Source organism: Cicer arietinum, chromosome 4, assembly GCF_000331145.2.
Source record: "Cicer arietinum cultivar CDC Frontier isolate Library 1 chromosome 4, Cicar.CDCFrontier_v2.0, whole genome shotgun sequence".
In the NCBI taxonomy this organism is placed as follows: Eukaryota; Viridiplantae; Streptophyta; class Magnoliopsida; order Fabales; family Fabaceae; genus Cicer; species Cicer arietinum.
In genome coordinates, this window is record NC_021163.2 from 5,791,063 (window position 1) to 5,809,516 (window position 18,454).

The 18,454-nt window shown below is 26.1% G+C and overlaps 2 protein-coding genes and 1 long non-coding RNA gene across 4 annotated transcripts; 1 reads left to right on the forward strand and 2 right to left on the reverse strand.

Moving 5' to 3' along the window:
* Window positions 1-4,424: 4,424 nt before the first annotated feature.
* Window positions 4,425-8,205, reverse strand: LOC101491334 (F-box protein PP2-B15-like). The gene is made up of 3 exons (XM_004495631.4): window positions 7,896-8,205; window positions 7,692-7,810; window positions 4,425-4,967 (listed from the first exon to the last, which is right to left on the reverse strand). Exons 1-3 carry the CDS (start codon window positions 8,169-8,171, stop codon window positions 4,559-4,561), a joined length of 804 nt encoding a protein of 267 aa, XP_004495688.1. The 5' UTR covers window positions 8,172-8,205; the 3' UTR covers window positions 4,425-4,558.
* Window positions 8,206-10,858: 2,653 nt separating this feature from the next.
* LOC105851874 (uncharacterized) lies at window positions 10,859-11,626 on the reverse strand. Its single transcript, XR_001143634.3, has 2 exons — window positions 11,124-11,626; window positions 10,859-11,033 (listed from the first exon to the last, which is right to left on the reverse strand). It is a non-coding gene; the product is annotated as an uncharacterized lncRNA (long non-coding RNA).
* A 1,019-nt stretch (window positions 11,627-12,645) lies between these two features.
* LOC101491022 (uncharacterized) lies at window positions 12,646-15,708 on the forward strand. 2 transcript variants are annotated; one of them, XM_004495630.4, is made up of 8 exons: window positions 12,647-12,982; window positions 13,108-13,174; window positions 13,278-13,317; window positions 13,985-14,117; window positions 14,214-14,285; window positions 14,532-14,612; window positions 15,287-15,348; window positions 15,431-15,708. In XM_004495630.4, the coding sequence occupies exons 1-8, from the start codon at window positions 12,713-12,715 to the stop codon at window positions 15,495-15,497; spliced, it is 792 nt and encodes a 263-aa protein (XP_004495687.1). In that variant the 5' UTR covers window positions 12,647-12,712; the 3' UTR covers window positions 15,498-15,708. The 2 variants fall into 2 exon arrangements, with proteins under 2 accessions (XP_073222912.1, XP_004495687.1); XM_073366811.1 differs by lacking the exon at window positions 14,214-14,285 and having other exon boundaries at window positions 12,646-12,982.
* Window positions 15,709-18,454: the final 2,746 nt, after the last annotated feature.

An 18,454-nucleotide genomic window follows, 5' to 3' on the forward strand; every position in this document is an offset into this window, starting at 1 on the left:
TATATTTTAATAATATTATTCTTTAGAATTTTGTAAATTAATTATATATTTTTGAGAAAATAATTGCATTAGAGATGTGAGGTATTTTACAAAAATAGATGTATTACAATAATTTTTATATAATATTTTTTTCCCATTTAAAATTTAAACGTTATTTTTTTATATTTTGATTGCGTTGACACTTGCTACAATCTTAGTCTGCGGCCGCCTAGTTGATTTGTTAGATTATTGATGTCTCGTAAGCATTGACATCAAGATTCCCTCGATAGAGTTACTAGAAGTTAAATCCTATGAGTATATCGAGATCTTATCAGTTTTTGCGATTTAGGAATTGAAATTATTTAGATGGATGAGTAAATAAATGTAAAATTACGATAAAATTACATTATACGCGTTGATTTCATATCAACGGTAAATAATTATAAATTCATTTTTTTTTAAATTTAAGTTATTTTATTTAGATTTTCAATAATTATAATAATACTTAAAATTAATTATTAATATATGAATTCGTCAAATATCTAAATGTCAATAGATAAATTAATCTATAATTTAATAGATTTTATGTGTAGTTATACACTAGTTAATATATCTTATCATAGTCTTTAACAATAAAAGATAATGTACGAGATATTTTAAATAAAAAATGTTTAATTGTAGTTTTGATCTTCTATATTAGTTGAATCGCAAAAGTAGTCTCTTCATTTTATTTCTCTCGGTTTTAGTCTCCAAAAAGAAATTTGGTTCAAAACTTGATGAAATTTCATGTTTTTGCATTTATTTAAGTTACATCATGCTTTAAGATCTCGTGGTATAACAATTGTACATGAAATTTATGATCATAAATTGTGTGGTGTAACTTAAAAAATGATATTTCATAAGTTTTGGACTAACATTCTGTTTGAGAGACCAAAACTGAGATAAATAAAATTGAAGGACTACTTTCGTGATTCAACTAAAATAAGATGACTAAAAATGCAATTAAATCTAAAAAAAACACAAAAAGTATATAAACTATTGACAACACAAGATGTGCTATGAAAAAGAGAAAAAGTGCAAACCATTCATCAAAGCAAACGCAAAATAACCAAACAAACAAACCATAAAACAAAAATACCATCATCTACATCTAAACAAAACAGAGATTGCACCATTGATTAAGACCATAATAATCAATTAATAATGTCTTGTCAATGAAATTTGATCAAGAATTAAGACAAGAATTTGAAATCCTCGATCATATGCTATAGATTATTTTTTCAATAAAATTTTAATTGATCGATATTTTATAAGTTTTACTAACCATTACAATTTTAAGAATAAATTTTCATGGACTCTACTTTTCTTTTTCTCACTAATCCAATTTGACGTTCTCACAACAATAAAAACCTAAACGTTTTTCAAATTTTATAATTTAACCGTATAAAATACTAATAAATAACACTAATAAATTTTTTCAGAAAAAAAATAAATATCACATTCAACTCATAAAATTATTCAATTTTAAACTCGAAACATGACATTTAAATGAACAATAAACAATAGAAATAAATTAAAATTGAATTTTAAGGACTACAAATTTCAATTTAATAACAATTTTTTACCATTTAAAAAAATATTTGAAGTAGAGGAGGAGAGTTTGAATTGTGAGGCGGCTGTGATGGTGCCAAAACTGGTATCGTGATGTAATAATGTTCCGATCCAGTTGTCAGCACATGGGTTATAAGAAGTAACAAGAACAAACAATATGAGAAAGTTCCAAATTCCACCCATGCAGGACACCACTGTTTTCTGGTGGTTCGGTTCGGTGCATTTGAACTAATGCTAATGCCGTATGCTGTCAACTCATCTGCTGCAATTATATTTTTTCAAACAATCATAATTGCTGCGATATAATAGTTGGTTTCAGGACGCTATCAAACTATTTTAGTTTATTCTGAAATTAAATATTAATGTGTAGATTTATATTTGTCTACTTGATTATTTATTTATCTTGAACAGGTACATGAATCAAGTTTTTGTTTAAACCATAATTATTTGGTATTTTATTAATAGCTTTATGATTAAAACCAGGAGAATATTTTTAAATAGTTTTAAATAATAAATATTAATTTAAATTATATTTGCGGTATTTTAATTTAATTTTAGTTAACGTTTAAGTTTTTTTATTTTTTTTATTCTTTTTGATTTAATCCTTTATTTTAATTTTAAGTGACAATTTGATATTTTATATTTTAGAATGTCGACAATGTTTTTATTTATTTATTTATTTATAAAAATGAAGAAAAAAATTAAAATTTTTAAACAAAACTCATAAAATTAATAATCATCTTCAATATAATGCAAACTTCATCATATGCATAACTCAAATATTCAAATAAACTCGTATTTTCATCTTCAACGACATCAAATAAAGAATAAAAATATGAGTTTATTTAAAGATTTAAGTTATGAGTTTGATTAAATTTATATTTTATTGAATATAACAATGAATTTTATGGGTTTGAAAATTTTGATGATTTTTTTGAATTTTTGTAAAAAAAAAAAGACAACATTGTTGACATTTTAAAACTTAAAATATTAAATTGTCACTTAAAATTAAAATAAAGGACAAATTTGCGAAGAAAAATAAATAAATAACTAAAACGTTAATTAAAATTAAGTCAATGGATCGTGGGTGCAATTTAACTTAAATATTAAATTCAATGTATATTGTATAAGATCGAATAATTAATTAGTTTGAAATTAATAGGATAAAATTTAGGTGCAATCGGTTATGTTTTTATGCAAAATTAGTTTAAGTTCTTTTATTTTATTTAGTTGTAATATAATTTTTACTTTTATTTTATATAAATCTCTTATTTTTATAAAAATTTACGTCTGAAATTCTTTTTCGAATTTTTCCTTAAAAAATAATGATGAGTTCAGATTTAAGTTGTAAACATTAATAAAAATAATAGTTTAAATGAAAAATAAACTAAATATTTAGGCTGCAAACTTTTATAAGATATAAATAAAATAAAAATAACTAGGAAGAATAATATATTAATTAACTAAGATAAAGGATATTAGACTTGTAACTTGTACGGTAATTAATTAATATTTTCAATTATTATATTATATTATATTATATTATATTATATTATATTATATTATATTATATTATATTATATTATATTATATTATATTATATTATATTATATTATATTATATTATATATATTATATTATAAAATATAACAATATTTTAATCATCATAATAATGTAATAGTTAAATGAATTTATATGAAACAATAAAAATATGTTGGAAATGTGAATCTCTAAATATTATTGTAAATGTGAATATGTTTTTCAATTCAAGTATCATTATTGTCAATAAAAATGAAAAAAAAATTATATCATTGTATAAATTAAATTTCTATAATGAAATGATTTGAGAAATGAATGAAAGATAGTTGCATAGAAGGAAAAAAACATAAACGAGTATAGATATGGATAACTTACGTATTTCAAATTTTGAAACATTTTTTCTAATCTACATTTGTAGTTTTATTGGATAGTTGATTACTTGGACATGTATGGTCCCATCAAATTTCCAAGGACATTCTCGTTAATTAGAGTAATGTTGAAAGCCGTTTTTTTGATTGAAATAATGAGAATGAGAAAAGTAAAGGTGACTTTGAGTTTACTTCAAAAGAAAAATATCTCTACAAATGCTTATTTCACCTATTTTGATTGGATATTTATGTAAAAGTATTTTACATTATTAGCATATACAAATTAAAAAAAATCGACGCGAGTGTCAAAAATATTAATAAAACAGGCCAAATACACATTTGATTTGATGCAAGTGTAATTAAATTTATATATATATATATATTGAAATAATAGTGACTTGAGTGAAATTTGCCTGTAAAACATTCAATTAATTAATAAACTAAAAGAAAAAGAATTCATAATATTATGCATTCTATCTTTTCATTTAATCTCATTGTAAATCCACAATAGAAACGTCGATCCTCGTTAATGCAGCAATTCTTGTAGTCATACTCCATCATTAACTCATGAGTTTTGAACGATTTTAGATCACTTATAGACTATATTAATATTCTACATAATTATAATTCGTTGTTTACCCAAAAAAAGAGATCCACATAATTTTAAATCTCAACTATCAGAATCGATGACTCAAGTTACATATCACATAATCGATGACTCAAGTTACAAGTGTACTTAAAATCAAAATTTATACTTTTTGAAAAAGTTAAATACACAAGATTCATACATCATGAATTTCTATACTTAGACCACTAATACATATATTTGAAACACTTATAACATTTGACTTAATTTAAATTGAACTGTTGAAATCAACTACTGTGCCACGCGGTAACTATATCCAATTTTATTTTGACTTGTTAAAAAGAATTAAACTCTAATAATATAAATATTGACATTATTATTTATACATGTAGATATGATTTAATCATTATTCATTTTAAAGTTTATTCACAAGAATGCTTTCTTGGCAACAAAAGAAAATTGCCCTTGTGATTTAATCAAACCAAAATTTTGGGTCTAACTTCAATTCCTTCAACAATGAGGCCACCCTTTAATTGATAACCAACCTCCCTAACACTAACCTTAACCTCCTCATCAGCTTCACCACATAAAAACTCACCCAATTCAATTTCCATCCACCCATCATCTCTTTTGGAAGGAACTCGAATTTCATTATTAATATCTTCGATGAATATGTTTTGGTACAAATATGCCTTTCCATTTAGTACTTTGTTGGACACTTCAACTGATACCTCAGCTGGCGCAGAATCAAGTCCATAGCGACGATGAGAAACATTTGTGATGAGATAAACAGCGTAAGTTGTGTTTGGTGTTAGAATTCGGGTCCTTATTTTCCCATTAATTTCTAACCAGCTCACTGATCTTAACTCAGCTGCCTCTTCGAATCTGCAAGATTATTAGATTCCTTAGTAGTACTATTAACTATAACTACATCTTAACAACTCTTTCAATTGAAGTTTTTATCAAATTGTTTAAATTTCCTTATTAATTTTTTTTCTTCTAATGTAAGTTAGTGTGTGACAAATGAAGTACAACAATTATATTGTAACTTGTGCATTTATTTCTTTTAAAGTTTAAATGTTTTTTTTAATATAATATTTTTTATTTCTTAATAGTATGATTATAAAACTATGTTTGAGAGGTATTTTTACATATCCTCTTTTTATTTAAATTTCTTTATGATACTCTACAAAATTTATATATTAAATTTTTTTTATTTTATTTTCAACATGTTGCAAGGTAGAATACTGTTAGATATTTTTTTCTCTATTAAAAGGTTGCATCCTAGAGATAATTATTTTATTTTTTTACAAAAAATGATTAATTGTTAATTTAATAAATAAAAAATAATTAAAATAAATATAAATCAAATAAAATATGAAAAAATACATTAAATAATGCAGTTGGTTGGATAAATGTATTAAAATAAATAATAAATAATGTTATATTATTTTATAAATTTTCTCCTATTTTATAGGAATTATTAACAAAATAAAATAAAGCTCTTAGTTATCTGCAATAGACCGTAAAATATGAAAGAATTGTCAAAATAATATAGTACGTTCTTTGTTTTGTATATATATTCAACTTCATTAATTTTGATTAACTTTGATGTATTTGTTTCATTAAATATTTCTGTTTAATTTTATTAATATAATTGATTTTTTGTAATTATGTTAATTATTTTTTATTTATTAAATTAATAATTACTTATTTATTATAAAAAATAAAAATAAAATACATGTGACCTCCTGTTGAAAAAATATATCGCATGTATGTCTAAGACCTCTTAAAAGTCAAAAGAAAAATGACATTTTAATATACAAGAGTATTAAATAAATAAAAAATATATGAAAGAAATTCAATCATGTTTGGAAGTTTAAAAAGATAAGAGCGAAAAAACACTTGCAAATTCCTTTTTCGGAGCCAATCCCCTGTTTTTCCCTTTTCAATTAGCGACCATAGTTTTAGGGTCTTGTTATTAAGAAATAAAAAATTTAAAATTTTATATTAAAAAATTTTATATTTAAAGTATTAAATACAAATTTTTTAATGCAATTTAAATACTGCATTTGTCTTACTAACAGTGGTACGTAATAAAAAAGAAAGTGAGAAACGTAATTGTCACTTCTCTCGTTCATTTGTTTCCTAGTTTATCCATTGCAATTAGGGATGGAAATAGGCTAGACCGTTCATCAGAGTCTATAGCCTGACCTACTTATAGTCTGCCATGGCCTGACTTATTTAATAAAAAGTATTTAAATAGATGCTTATAAAAAAGTCTATTATGTCTGACAGGTCGACCTATATATATTTTATTATTTACTAATATTATTTATTATTATATTAATAATATTATTTCTTATTTTAAATTCTATCAATTAGACAATCACTCAGTGAGCATTCCATATTCAGTAGCCGTTCATTTAGTCAATCACTCAGTAATCGTATCATATTTGTTTAAGAGATAATAATGAGTTTGTTTGTTTCAGAAAAAAAATCTATTATTTGACACAAAAGATTATTTTTTAGGGTTTAAAGGATGTTTGTTTCGTATTTTTTAAAAATTATTTTAAATAGGCTTTCAGGCCATGTCAGACTTTTAAAAAGGTCAGGCCAGACCGAAAAAAAAAAAACATATGATAAGCTGTAGGTCAAGCTTAGGCCTAAAAAATAAATCGTATGCCAGACTCAGGCATTTCAAAGCCTGACCTATTCTCATCCCTAATTGCAATTGCTGAAATGCAATGCTTTTTTAGTGAAGATGAAGATATACAAAAGGTGAAGGTATGGTCTAACTTATTTTTTAATATAATATTTTTAATCTCTTATTGGAATTTGTGCATTTATTTCTTTTAAAGTTTAAATTCTTTTTAATCTAATATTTTTTTATTTCTTAATAATATGATCATAAAATTATGTTTGAGAGATATTTTTACATTTTCTCTTTTTATTTAAATTTCTTTATTACACTATAAAATTTATATATTAAAATGTCATATTTTTTTTACTTTCGAAATGTTGCAAGACAAAATTACTGAAAGATATATTTACATATAAATGTGATAAGGATGGAGAGAGAAGTTTGATCCTAGCTTTCATTTTACTTTGTTGTTTAAAAATTGCATTTGGATTTTTTTTCATTTTCTTCTTCATAGTAAATGGAATATAGACACATATAATTGTTTATTAAATTTAATTTGTATGTGTAGAGTTAATAAAAAAATTGTCACATGAGGGGAAAAGGAGAGTGAAAACAGAGATAATTTAAATCTAAAAAATGTAGGCGGAACAAAAATAATTAAAAAGATATATGAGAGACTAGACAAGACGAATACTTATATGAAAAGCTATGTTCTCACGAAATAAACGTATTTCGTATACTTCGTCTGTTTTACAATAATGGTTATATTTGATCTCAACTCGTCAAATTTTTATACCGATTATAATTAATAAAAATATTTTTGTCAATAAAACACACCAGCACAAGTAAATATTTTCTTAAAAATTACACACATTTCAAATAAGAGAGTTGAAATAATTCGATAACATTTCCTCTTTATCATTAACGAGTTTTTAAAGTACTTAAACAAAACGTGTTGAATTTACCTTGATTCAGGCGTTGGTCTCCAACTCCAATACAATGGATCACTGCTCCATGAAATTGACAATTTTCTTGCAGATAGAATATAAGATTTTTTACCCGAAGACTTGTCCAATTTAAAGCTCTGCATAACATTACCAAAACAAAAAATAATCATAAATTAATTGTTGGAAACATTTGAAGAAACTATTTTGAAAAATATTATTTACCATAAGGCCCCTGTCTAGGAGAAGGGGATGTTGGCATAGAGAGTAAAAAAGATGTTTATATGAAGAAGATTGAAGAATGAGAGGAATAACGGTTCTTGAGATGATATCATCATAGTCAGAGGGTAAGAAACTTTGCCAGAGTGTGTTAGAATCAGCCACTGAGTGCAAAGTTGAGGAAACCATTGAGAATCCACACGCGTCTTGTGGTGATGTGTAGGACAAAATTTTTGAGACAATGTCGTATGGAAGAGTGTCTATGTTGGAGCGAGATGCCATGTGGTGTCGGTTGGATTAGGATTTACAAATATTTGTTAACTGCTAATGGAAAAACTATGGGTGGTTTAATCTATAATATAGGCTAATTTTATTTTATGGTAGCTGTCAACGTTGAAGGTAGGTGGCATTGTCTTGTAATGTTTTCTTTCATATTTTCAATTGTAACTAGTTTGATTAAATTGATGGTCCAAACTGATTTAAATTTTCTGACTATTTAAAAAGAATTCGGTATTTATAATTTGAGGTTGGAATTTGGAATAGTTGATTTTGTTATGTGATTTATCGTTTAAAAAGAATCAAGTTCTATTTTTGTGGTCATTGTGTTGAGAGACTATACATACAAACCTAACATTTTGGTGTATAAGGTTTGGATGTTGTAGGGTTACAATTTTATTTTTTAAACTCAAACTAAAAAATTCATTTTTTTATAGACTAATACTACATCCTTTTTTAAATATAAGTTTTTATTGTAAGTTTTCTTTGTATTTAGTAGTATAATTAATATATTTATTTTGTATGAAAAAAGATTAAAATGTTCTTAGTATATTGATGTATTTAGTAATGATTTTTCATATTTTAGGATAAATTAGTAGTACTAATTAGAGTTATGTGGAAAAAAAAATACCTCTAGTAAATTTGAAAAGAAGTTTATATTAAGAGACAATTTTTTTTTGTTAATTGTTGCTTATAATTAAAGACAAATATAGTATTAGTGGTTTGTTTATTAAGAGATATAGAATTTGTTATCATTAAAGATCAAATTCTTAATTACTTTTCTAGTACTCTTTTGAAATCTCAAATTCTACGTTCGACCTATAACTTTAAGGACAACTCCATTGTTTTTATTTATTGGGTCTATCGTGTCAACTATCGGTATCTCGCTCACTTGATAAGTTCAGACTATTTTTACGAGTTTTATATGTTAAAAAACTATGTATGCTTGGAAGTTCTCTATAGATAATTGAAGTTTTCAAATTATTTCTTTTTAAGAACTTAACTTGTCTTAGTTCTAGTTTAGACTATTTGCATACCAAAACGATCAATCTCTCCTAAGTGCAACCCTTTATTTTTTTTAAGAGTATCTTTGGGTTAAGGGATTTGGATGAGAGCATTTTGGATGGCTAAATATATAGTTTATTATGTATTTGAGATTTTAAAAACATCAAACGAATTACATTATTGATAATCATTTAACATTTCAATCATGTTCACTTAATTCATTTTTAAAGATGTTCTATAACTTTCTTAATTTTAAAAAGAAAAATAAGTTATCTCGTCTCTTACCTCTAATATCGTCGCTCCAAACATATTTTAATATTTGTGAATGTTGGTATATCAAATGTGAGTAAAAGTGTTATATTTGATGAAAATTTGGATCTTAAGCACCATATAAGTAAGATTACTCATATTTTCAATCCCTAAAATTTTGGATGAAAATATGGTTTCTAATTCACTTATGTGATTCTTCTAAGTTTAATATGACAATCTTTAGATCTCCTCGAGACTCGATAGTGGATGTTATAGAGTAAAATACTTGTCGAGTAATATGGTAGCAAAACCTTGTAATAAGAACTTCAAATAGCATAAAGATAATTTATATTTTAATAAGTTATGATGAACTTAATTTATTTTAATTTAAGTTGTATAATTTTTAATTTATTTTAATTTAAAATTATAATAATTTTAACTTAAATTTAATTGATGTAGTGAAATAATTGCTGCTTAGTGATAAATAATTGCTGCTTAGTGATGTAGTGAAATAATTGCTGCTTAGTGATGTAGTGAAATAATTGAGCTCAAGTTTTTATTTATTTTCTTTTATCAATGCTAATTGATCTCATATGAAAACAAAGATAGTGTTTCCGTTATATTAAAACAATCTCAAATCTTTTGAATCTGATCTGAACTTATCCGCAATTATTTTTTTAATGAGGAAATCCGCACCGATTATTTTTACATAAAATTCTACACTCTTGTTTATTTCTTTTAAAAAAAAATTCTATACCTTGGTCTTGGCAGATACAATTACGAAAGAAACCTATTAGATGCAATATTTTAAGTGCAAATTACAGTTTCTCCCTTGAATTATTTTAAAATGACGTTGTCATCCCTTTCAATTTGTCAAAAACACTCACTTTCTCTCTAATTTTAAAAGCAAAAAAAGATAAAAAATTTCAAGTTTTGTTTGTCATCTGTATTTTTTTTTTTTCCGCTACCGTAATATAAATTATAAATGATTCTATATTTCTGAAACAAATAAATAATTAATAAATCAAATGTGAAAAATTTAAAATACAATTTATCTCTAATTATTGTTATAGTGTTTTGAGTGTGTTGTCTTGATTCTTCCTAACTTTTATTTTATCTAATATAAATAGTGTATTTTTTTTATTTTAATAAAGAGATAAAAACAAGTTTAGAAACCAAAAGCTATTTACAGACTTGATTATAAGAATTAAAAAGTGATTATCATCACCCCTATAATAATAATCGAAGATAGTTAAACTTGAGACCATTTATCAATCAACTTTCATAACCTATAAAGCACTAAATAACAAATTTTAATAGTTAATCAATTTTAATATTAAATTCATATATTAATACATCTATCTATTGAAAAAAACAAAGGGCTAATTAAGAGCTTCATCTCCCTCACTTTAATAGAGCATGCAACTATGCATAATAAATTATCACCACAAAGAAATTTATTTATTTATATATAAAGGGATAGTTCCATCTAAAACTAAAGAGAGACACACTCTCAACATAGAAGTACTCCTAAAAGTTTAAAGATAACTAACATTGATCATATTGGCTGCAATTGGGTGGTGATTACAAAACTGTCAAAAGACAACAAAGAGCCTACATACACAAACAAGCAAAAAGTTACTCTTCTAACATCCATAAACTGTGACTCAAAAAAAAAAAAAAATCCATAAACTGCAATAGCACCTCCTTTTTGCGGTAACCAACACACCTCATTCATACGTAACATCCAACACCATATTTAAATGCGTTTTGCAAGCATATTAGTCTTGGTTTGTGTACTCCATCTTATGTAGCAGCTCATATATAAATACTAAACTGAAGTGTTTGACGGTGGATAAGGTTTGGTATCTGTCTCTATAAAAAAAAATACATGTATTTATGTATGTATTTCCGTAAACATCAATTTTAATAAATTTTAATATTTGTATCTTTGTCACTTAAGTGTCTGTATTTATATTAATTATCTATGTTTTAATTAAAATTAATTGATAAATAATTACTATTGTTGTGATTAAATTAAAAAATTATTTAAATATCTTAATTCGAAATTATAAAATATTACAATTCAAAATATTTTTTAATTTAAAACTTTAAAAAATTTCAAATGAACATGCATTACAATAAATATCCAACCATCCTGAATAATACTTTATGAAGTTGCAAGTTTTGAGGCAGTATTCTCCGAGATCTAGTTATGTATAATTATAAAAATCATGATTAATAAAACAAAACTCTTAATTATAGTCACAGTTATTTACCTTTTTATTAGAAGTTCGTCTGCAGGACGAAATGAGTATTATAATACTATACTCCGCTCAATTTTACGGATAATTATCAATTCTCATACTTATTATTTGTATTTTTATTCTAATCATTATGAATTTTTTGCAATTACCTACTTAATTTAGATATAATTTACATCCTTAAGCCTATTCTTATCCTTCAACCTCCCAACACATTTTTATTAAAACTTGATTTAAATCAAATTATATACAAAACAGAAAACTACAACCCCTCATCTTAATCACCTCCTCAATTTTTTGACCATAAAATAGGCCCAAATTTTCTTGAGTCTAAAAGAATATTTATAGTAAATTCTCTAACTAATTAAATATCATGTCAATCACAAATTTAAAACTTCATATAGAAACAAAGTAAGACAGATAGATCATCACTTACAAAAATAACACTTTCAACAAAATAAATTTAATTCTTTTGAATCTATTGATGACTTGATTATTCTTGAAAAGGATAGACATCTTAGCATGTGATCTTATTAAAAGTGCATTTAACTGATATATATATGAACTAAATTGTTCTTATTTTAAACATTCAAAATTTCATAGCTAGCTCTTAAACTAAACTGAATTTATTACTAAGTAGTCACTATCCGAATTATTTATCTTTAAAATAATAAAAGTCACAAAATTTTACATAAATTTTTTAATTAGTAAATAATAATAAAATTATAAATACAATATTAGTTGGCACGAAGAGTTAAATTGAGAGAGATAAAATTTTCAAAAAAAATTCTGTTAATTTTATGTAGTATATACTAGATGTATATATTTCAATAAAATTATAAGTAAAATAATTTAAATAAAATACAAAATTAGAAGAAGAAAGTGACAATAAAACTTTATACCCCTGTTGGAAGTTTAAGAAAACAAAAAAAAAATACACAGCAAAATATTATTAAACCCGCGCCATTATTAGTTATGAGTTATGAGTAAAAACATTGAAAAATCGACACCTTACATTTCGTTTGGACTATGTCTATACAGTCCATGTCCATTATCCACAACCTTAAATCCGCCACCTATGTCTTCTCTTCCTCTTCCTCTTCTTTGCGCAACGCTTCCACATTCCCGACTCAATTATCTTTCAAAGTACCCATCTTTTGCTCCAATTCTTCACCTCTTTCTCGTAGAATCTTCCTTCCATCGGTTTCCGGCATCTGGGACGCCTTGACCGGCGGCGGCAATAACAATACCCACGTAGCCGTTCTTGCAATTCGACGCGGAATGTCTCTTTTCAGACAGGTATGTTTTCTTTTTTCTTCACCTCAAATCATATTAGCTTTGAATTAAGTAGTTTTTTTTAGAGAAGGTAATTATTTAAGAGAATTCAAATTTTTAATATAAATTATCTACTGATTGTTGTTCAGGGTGATGTTTTAGGGTCTGTTGCGGAGTTTGACAGAGCAATTGAGTTAGACCCTCGTCAAAAGGCGTGTAGGTTTATTCATTTTTGGGAACTCTTTGTTGTTGTAACTATCAATTGAATTTGGAATATTGATTTTTGTGTTTTGGTTATGGACATTGTGATTGTTACCAGATCTTTGGCAAAGGGGCCTCTCACTTTACTACCTTGATAGGTACTCACACTACACCTGCTAATTTTCTTTTCTTTTATTTTATTTTAGCCTATGATTCTACATTTAGAGCAAAGTTGATTCTCGATAAGTAAAATTGATTTTGACATATTTGTTGCTCTCGAATAAAATTAATTTTTCCTGGCAAGTTGCTTCTAACTTGAAGCTAAAATTTATAGTTTGAGTCTAAATGTTGAAATTTATTTTTGTGCAACTCACTTTTGCTTAAATGTATACAAACAGAAACCACTCTACATTAACTCATTTTTTAGTAAAATCAATGCATTCAAAATCAATTTTTGTCACCCGAGAACCAAACATGTACTTAGTTTGTTTCTTCTCCCTGCTTATGAGAAAATAAAAGAAATACTCTATGTTGGGTCTAAAGTCCCTCAATTTATGGAAAGTTTTAAAACATTTGTGAGTATGTTCTATTAGTAATTTCATGGATAAAATCAACATTTGAAAGAAAAATACGTTAAGGGCCATAATAATTTACAAAAGACACATTTGAGGACTAATCAAACTAGCGAAAAGCACACGTAGAGATATTTTTGTAATTATGATACATTCAAGAAATATAATGACACTGGTTTGCAAAAGGAGACTGAATTGGAACTAACTTTCTCCAAATGAATTATTTTTATAACTAACACCCTTTTCCCCATAGATTTGAAGAAGGAGCTGAGCAGTTTCGGTTAGACGTTGCTCAAAATCCAAATGATACAGAAGAGTCCATATGGTGTTTTCTGTGTGAAGCTCAACTATATGGAGTAGATGAAGCTAGGAAGCGATACCTCGAGGCAAGTCATTGATTCTGATGCTAGCAATTAAGTTATCATGAAAAAGAAAAAGAACACAATAACTCAATTGATTTTCCACTTTCTGGATGAATTCAGGTTGGCATTGATCCAAGGCCAGTCATGAGGGAAGCATATAACATGTTTAAACATGGTGGGGATCCTGAAAAGGTGTAATCAATAATGCCTTTGAAAATTTTCTTAAAAAAGTGCCTTTGATAATTTAAATGCAGTTATGTCTGTTATATATAAAACCATGAATAAGCCTTCCCCTAAGCTGGCCCTTAAAAAATTTGAACTATGTTCAACAATTAGATTAAAATACCATATGTACTATATATTTGGTACTCTTAAGATTCCTATCCTTATGCCTTTATGAAATGCAATCTGACACAGTCTATTGATTTAACTGTGTAGCTTGTAGCTGCATTCTCTAATAGCAGAGATGGTGAATATTTTTATGCTTCACTCTATGCCGGGCTTTTTTATGAATCTCAGGTATTCTTACAACTTTCAAGATTTTTCTTTGCTCACTACTTTACCGGTTACTCCAATCTTAAACATCTTAAGAGATTAGATATACAGCATATTGGTTGATATCATTATTGATAACACAACACAACACAACTCTTGATACATCTTCCAAGCCTCATGTCTTTCTTCTCCAATCTCTATAGTCTATTAACTGTTCTTAGCACAAACTCTGTTGGGTGGAACTAGTCAAATGTATTCATATGGATGGTAATTTGACAACAACAAAAATCCCAGTATTTTGTAATAAGGGAAACTTAGATATATGATGCTGAAATAGTTTTTGCTCATAGTTCTGACCTTTCCAAGTTATAAAAAGTTGTCATTTCCTATGCAAGAGCCAACTTGTTCTTCTGCATGAATAAGTTTGTTAAAACGGAGACGGGGACTCATTAGTCATTTCCAACCAAATGCATGCATGCACAAATGGCGACACTCATCGTAGACAAGATAGTTAATAATTTATATATTATATTGTTAGTTTTTGGAATTGGTAAGCATAGTTGCAAAGTTGAAGAAATGTTGTGTATTGTCTTACATGTTTTATTATGTAAGAAGGCTAGTGCTTTTTATGGTTTTTATTTGGTTTGAAAATAACTTGTGAATTTATGAATGCTTGTTAATGATTTTTCAATGCTTAGAATGAAAGTGATGCTGCTAAAGTTCATATAGTTGCTGCTTGCCAGTCTTCTTATGGACAAAGGTTTGATTTTTTAATATGTACACAATTCTTAGCTAGACAAGAAAAGCAACTTGGAAACATGAACATAAATTCTTTAATGTAGGTCTGATGATTATATGGCTTCTCTTTCCAAGGTTCACTGTCTTTGTCGAAATTGGATCTTCAGCTGAAATATTTTGTAGCTTGTCCATGTTGCAAGATGAAGCTCATTCATAAGTTGTTCTATACACTATAGTTCTTGATAGAATTTATATAATTCCTTCATCATTTCACTTCATTTTGTGGTAAAAGAAAATGAAAATTAGCTGACTGTACTGGAAAGTTTTTTTCTAACATGTACTTCATTGAAATAATGAAATTATTATCATTTAGATGAGTAAACTACCAAAGGGTTCTGAAAGGTTGATTTTGCATCAATTAGCCTTCCAGCTGACCTTCCACATATCTGGTCTACCCCAAATCAGGGCTAAGTGTTTGAATAAACAACTTATAGCATTAACGGTTATATACAACTTAGTATTTTTATAAGTTAAAATATTTTTATAAGTTCAAATAGGCTGAAAAAACCTTGTATCCATGTCATAAATTATTTCCATTAGCTCATTTAAACAGACTCTCAAGTACTTAAATTGAGAATAGTTGATGGTATTAGTAATAAGTGAGGTGTACCATTCCTTAGGTTTATTTTTTCTGTTTTAGTTTATTGGGCTTGGCCCATTTCTGTTTTTTGTTCTCAGTTTTTTGTTGGTCTTCTCCATATTATATTATAAAAGAGAATACTTTGTTGTAATCCTTTTCATAATTTTCCATATTAATAAAAAAGATGTATTTTAGTATCTGTGTTCTTTATGTTAATAATTTATATCAATAGATAAACTCAAATAAATTAATCCAAACAGATTTAACTTTAGTGTTTAGAAGAACGTACCTTTTTTTTTAGTTTATCTTATGACACAAGGGTTTTTCAATTTATTTTTATAAGACAACTTATAAAAACTGATTCCGATCTCATTACCACATCCTTTCTTCAACTATAACAATAACCACATAAATTTTCATATAATTTGTGCTTATAAAAAAAGTGTTTAATTATATTATTAGTGTATTCGTTTATGATTTAATTTATATATGTTATTAATATAAAGAGTTTATAAACTGATAGTAAATCACAACTATCTGATTTGCATGAAAAGAAATTATAACATATACAAATGAAGTGATGTCATCAGGACTTAGAAACAATTATTATTTTTTACCACATATTTGAGTGCTCCGCCTAATCACGTTTTTAACATCTGCCGTGACCTGGCAGAGGCTCTTTTTCTGATTTTTTAATCTTCAACTTGAAGACCAAGTTGGTAGAACCTTTGTTCTAATTTTTACAAACTATATGCGTACCTAATACCTAAAACAAGAGAAGTTGCAGTGCCAAAAATGCATTTGTATGGGTCCATCTTATCATTTTTCAGAAGCTATATATCGTATAATTTTTGTTGGTAACATGTCAAAAAATTTCACCTCTGTTTCTAATTGAGGGATTTTAACTTAATCTAAAGCTTCATATAGATTTTTTTATCTTTCTTAAATCGAAAATATCGTTTATCTTTTTAATCGATATTAACATTGATCTTCTAGTGATTTTTCATTCAAAATGGTGAAAAAAATTATTATTGTGACATTCTTTTAAAATGTAATTTGTCATTATGTCTTTACTTTAAAATTTTGATGCCATTTTGACTATTTTAAATCTTTGTTGTCATTTTTGCTAGTAATCAATGAAAAAGAATTCGGTTAAAATTTAATAGGATCAAAATTGTACCAAAATAAAAAATAAAAAAAAAGACATAACAAATTAACATCAAATTACAATTCAAAATAAGTTCAAATATTTGCAATTTTGAGCAATAAAATGTTAAATGTCCAATATTGTTTTTTTTACACAATCTTATTATTGTTTATTTAGAAAGATAAATGACTCTTTTGATCTAGAATAAAATTAAAAAATGTGTTTAAGACATTAAATTAAGTTAATAAGATCTTTAATGTAATTTTGTCTAAAATCAGCTTTAGAATCAAATAAATAAATAAAATAAATGAACAAAATTGATCATACACCAATTTTATTTTTTTAAACAGTCAATATTAATAATTAATTATTAATTTTATTAGAGAGAAATTGAACTTGTTAATTGAACTCTCCCAAATCACCAAATTACTCTTTAGAAGCATAATTTATTTTGTATTTCTTTTATTTGGCTGCTTATGATGGAAAATAGAAAAGTTACAATCAATTGTGGCAAGATGCCGATTCAGATGGTGTTAGCTTGAATTTGTTATTACTAAGGAATATCAATCATATGACATTTTGGCATATTCTCAAGTGACAAGTATCAAAAGTTGGATATTCTCATTTAATCTAAAGGATATGCCATGTGCATCCACAGCAAGTGTTGCTTCAATTTCGTCCCATCTCATTTTCTTTTGCAACGGAATTTCGTTCCATCTCATTATTTTACCATGTTACCCTTTAGCAACAGAAACCAAACGATACACTTTAAAAGTAATCTTTTTTTCCAAAAAAAAAAAAAATTGAAAGCAAACAATGCATTTTAGCATGTCCATTTCATAAGCAAAATACAAAAACACCACCGGCACCTGCATCATTTTTTTTTTTAATTAAAGGTAATTCAAATTGTCCTTCTCCTTCCAATTTCCACCCACTTGGGGATTACGTAATTTTTGGCCTTTTGTTCATTAAACCTTAAACTTCACTTGCATTCAATTACATTAAAAAAAAATCCACATCTTTATCAGAGAAAAAGGATTGTACAACACTCTGAGTTTAAATCAATTTTTATGCTGTCCAATAATATAATCTATTGATTTTTTCATCTTATTGTATAATTATAAGTTTCATCAATAAATAATTATATAATCAATGAGAGATTACTAAAATGTACTGTTTCACCTAAAATCTTGGGAGTATTTTATTTTTGCAATAAGAAGAAACTGAAATACCGAAACTGTAACAAAAGCTATAAAAGCCTCTGTATGCTTCTCACATGTTATTTTTCATTTCTTAAATAAAGTACTCCACCGTGTTGTGTGGCAATTAAAAAATTCCGGT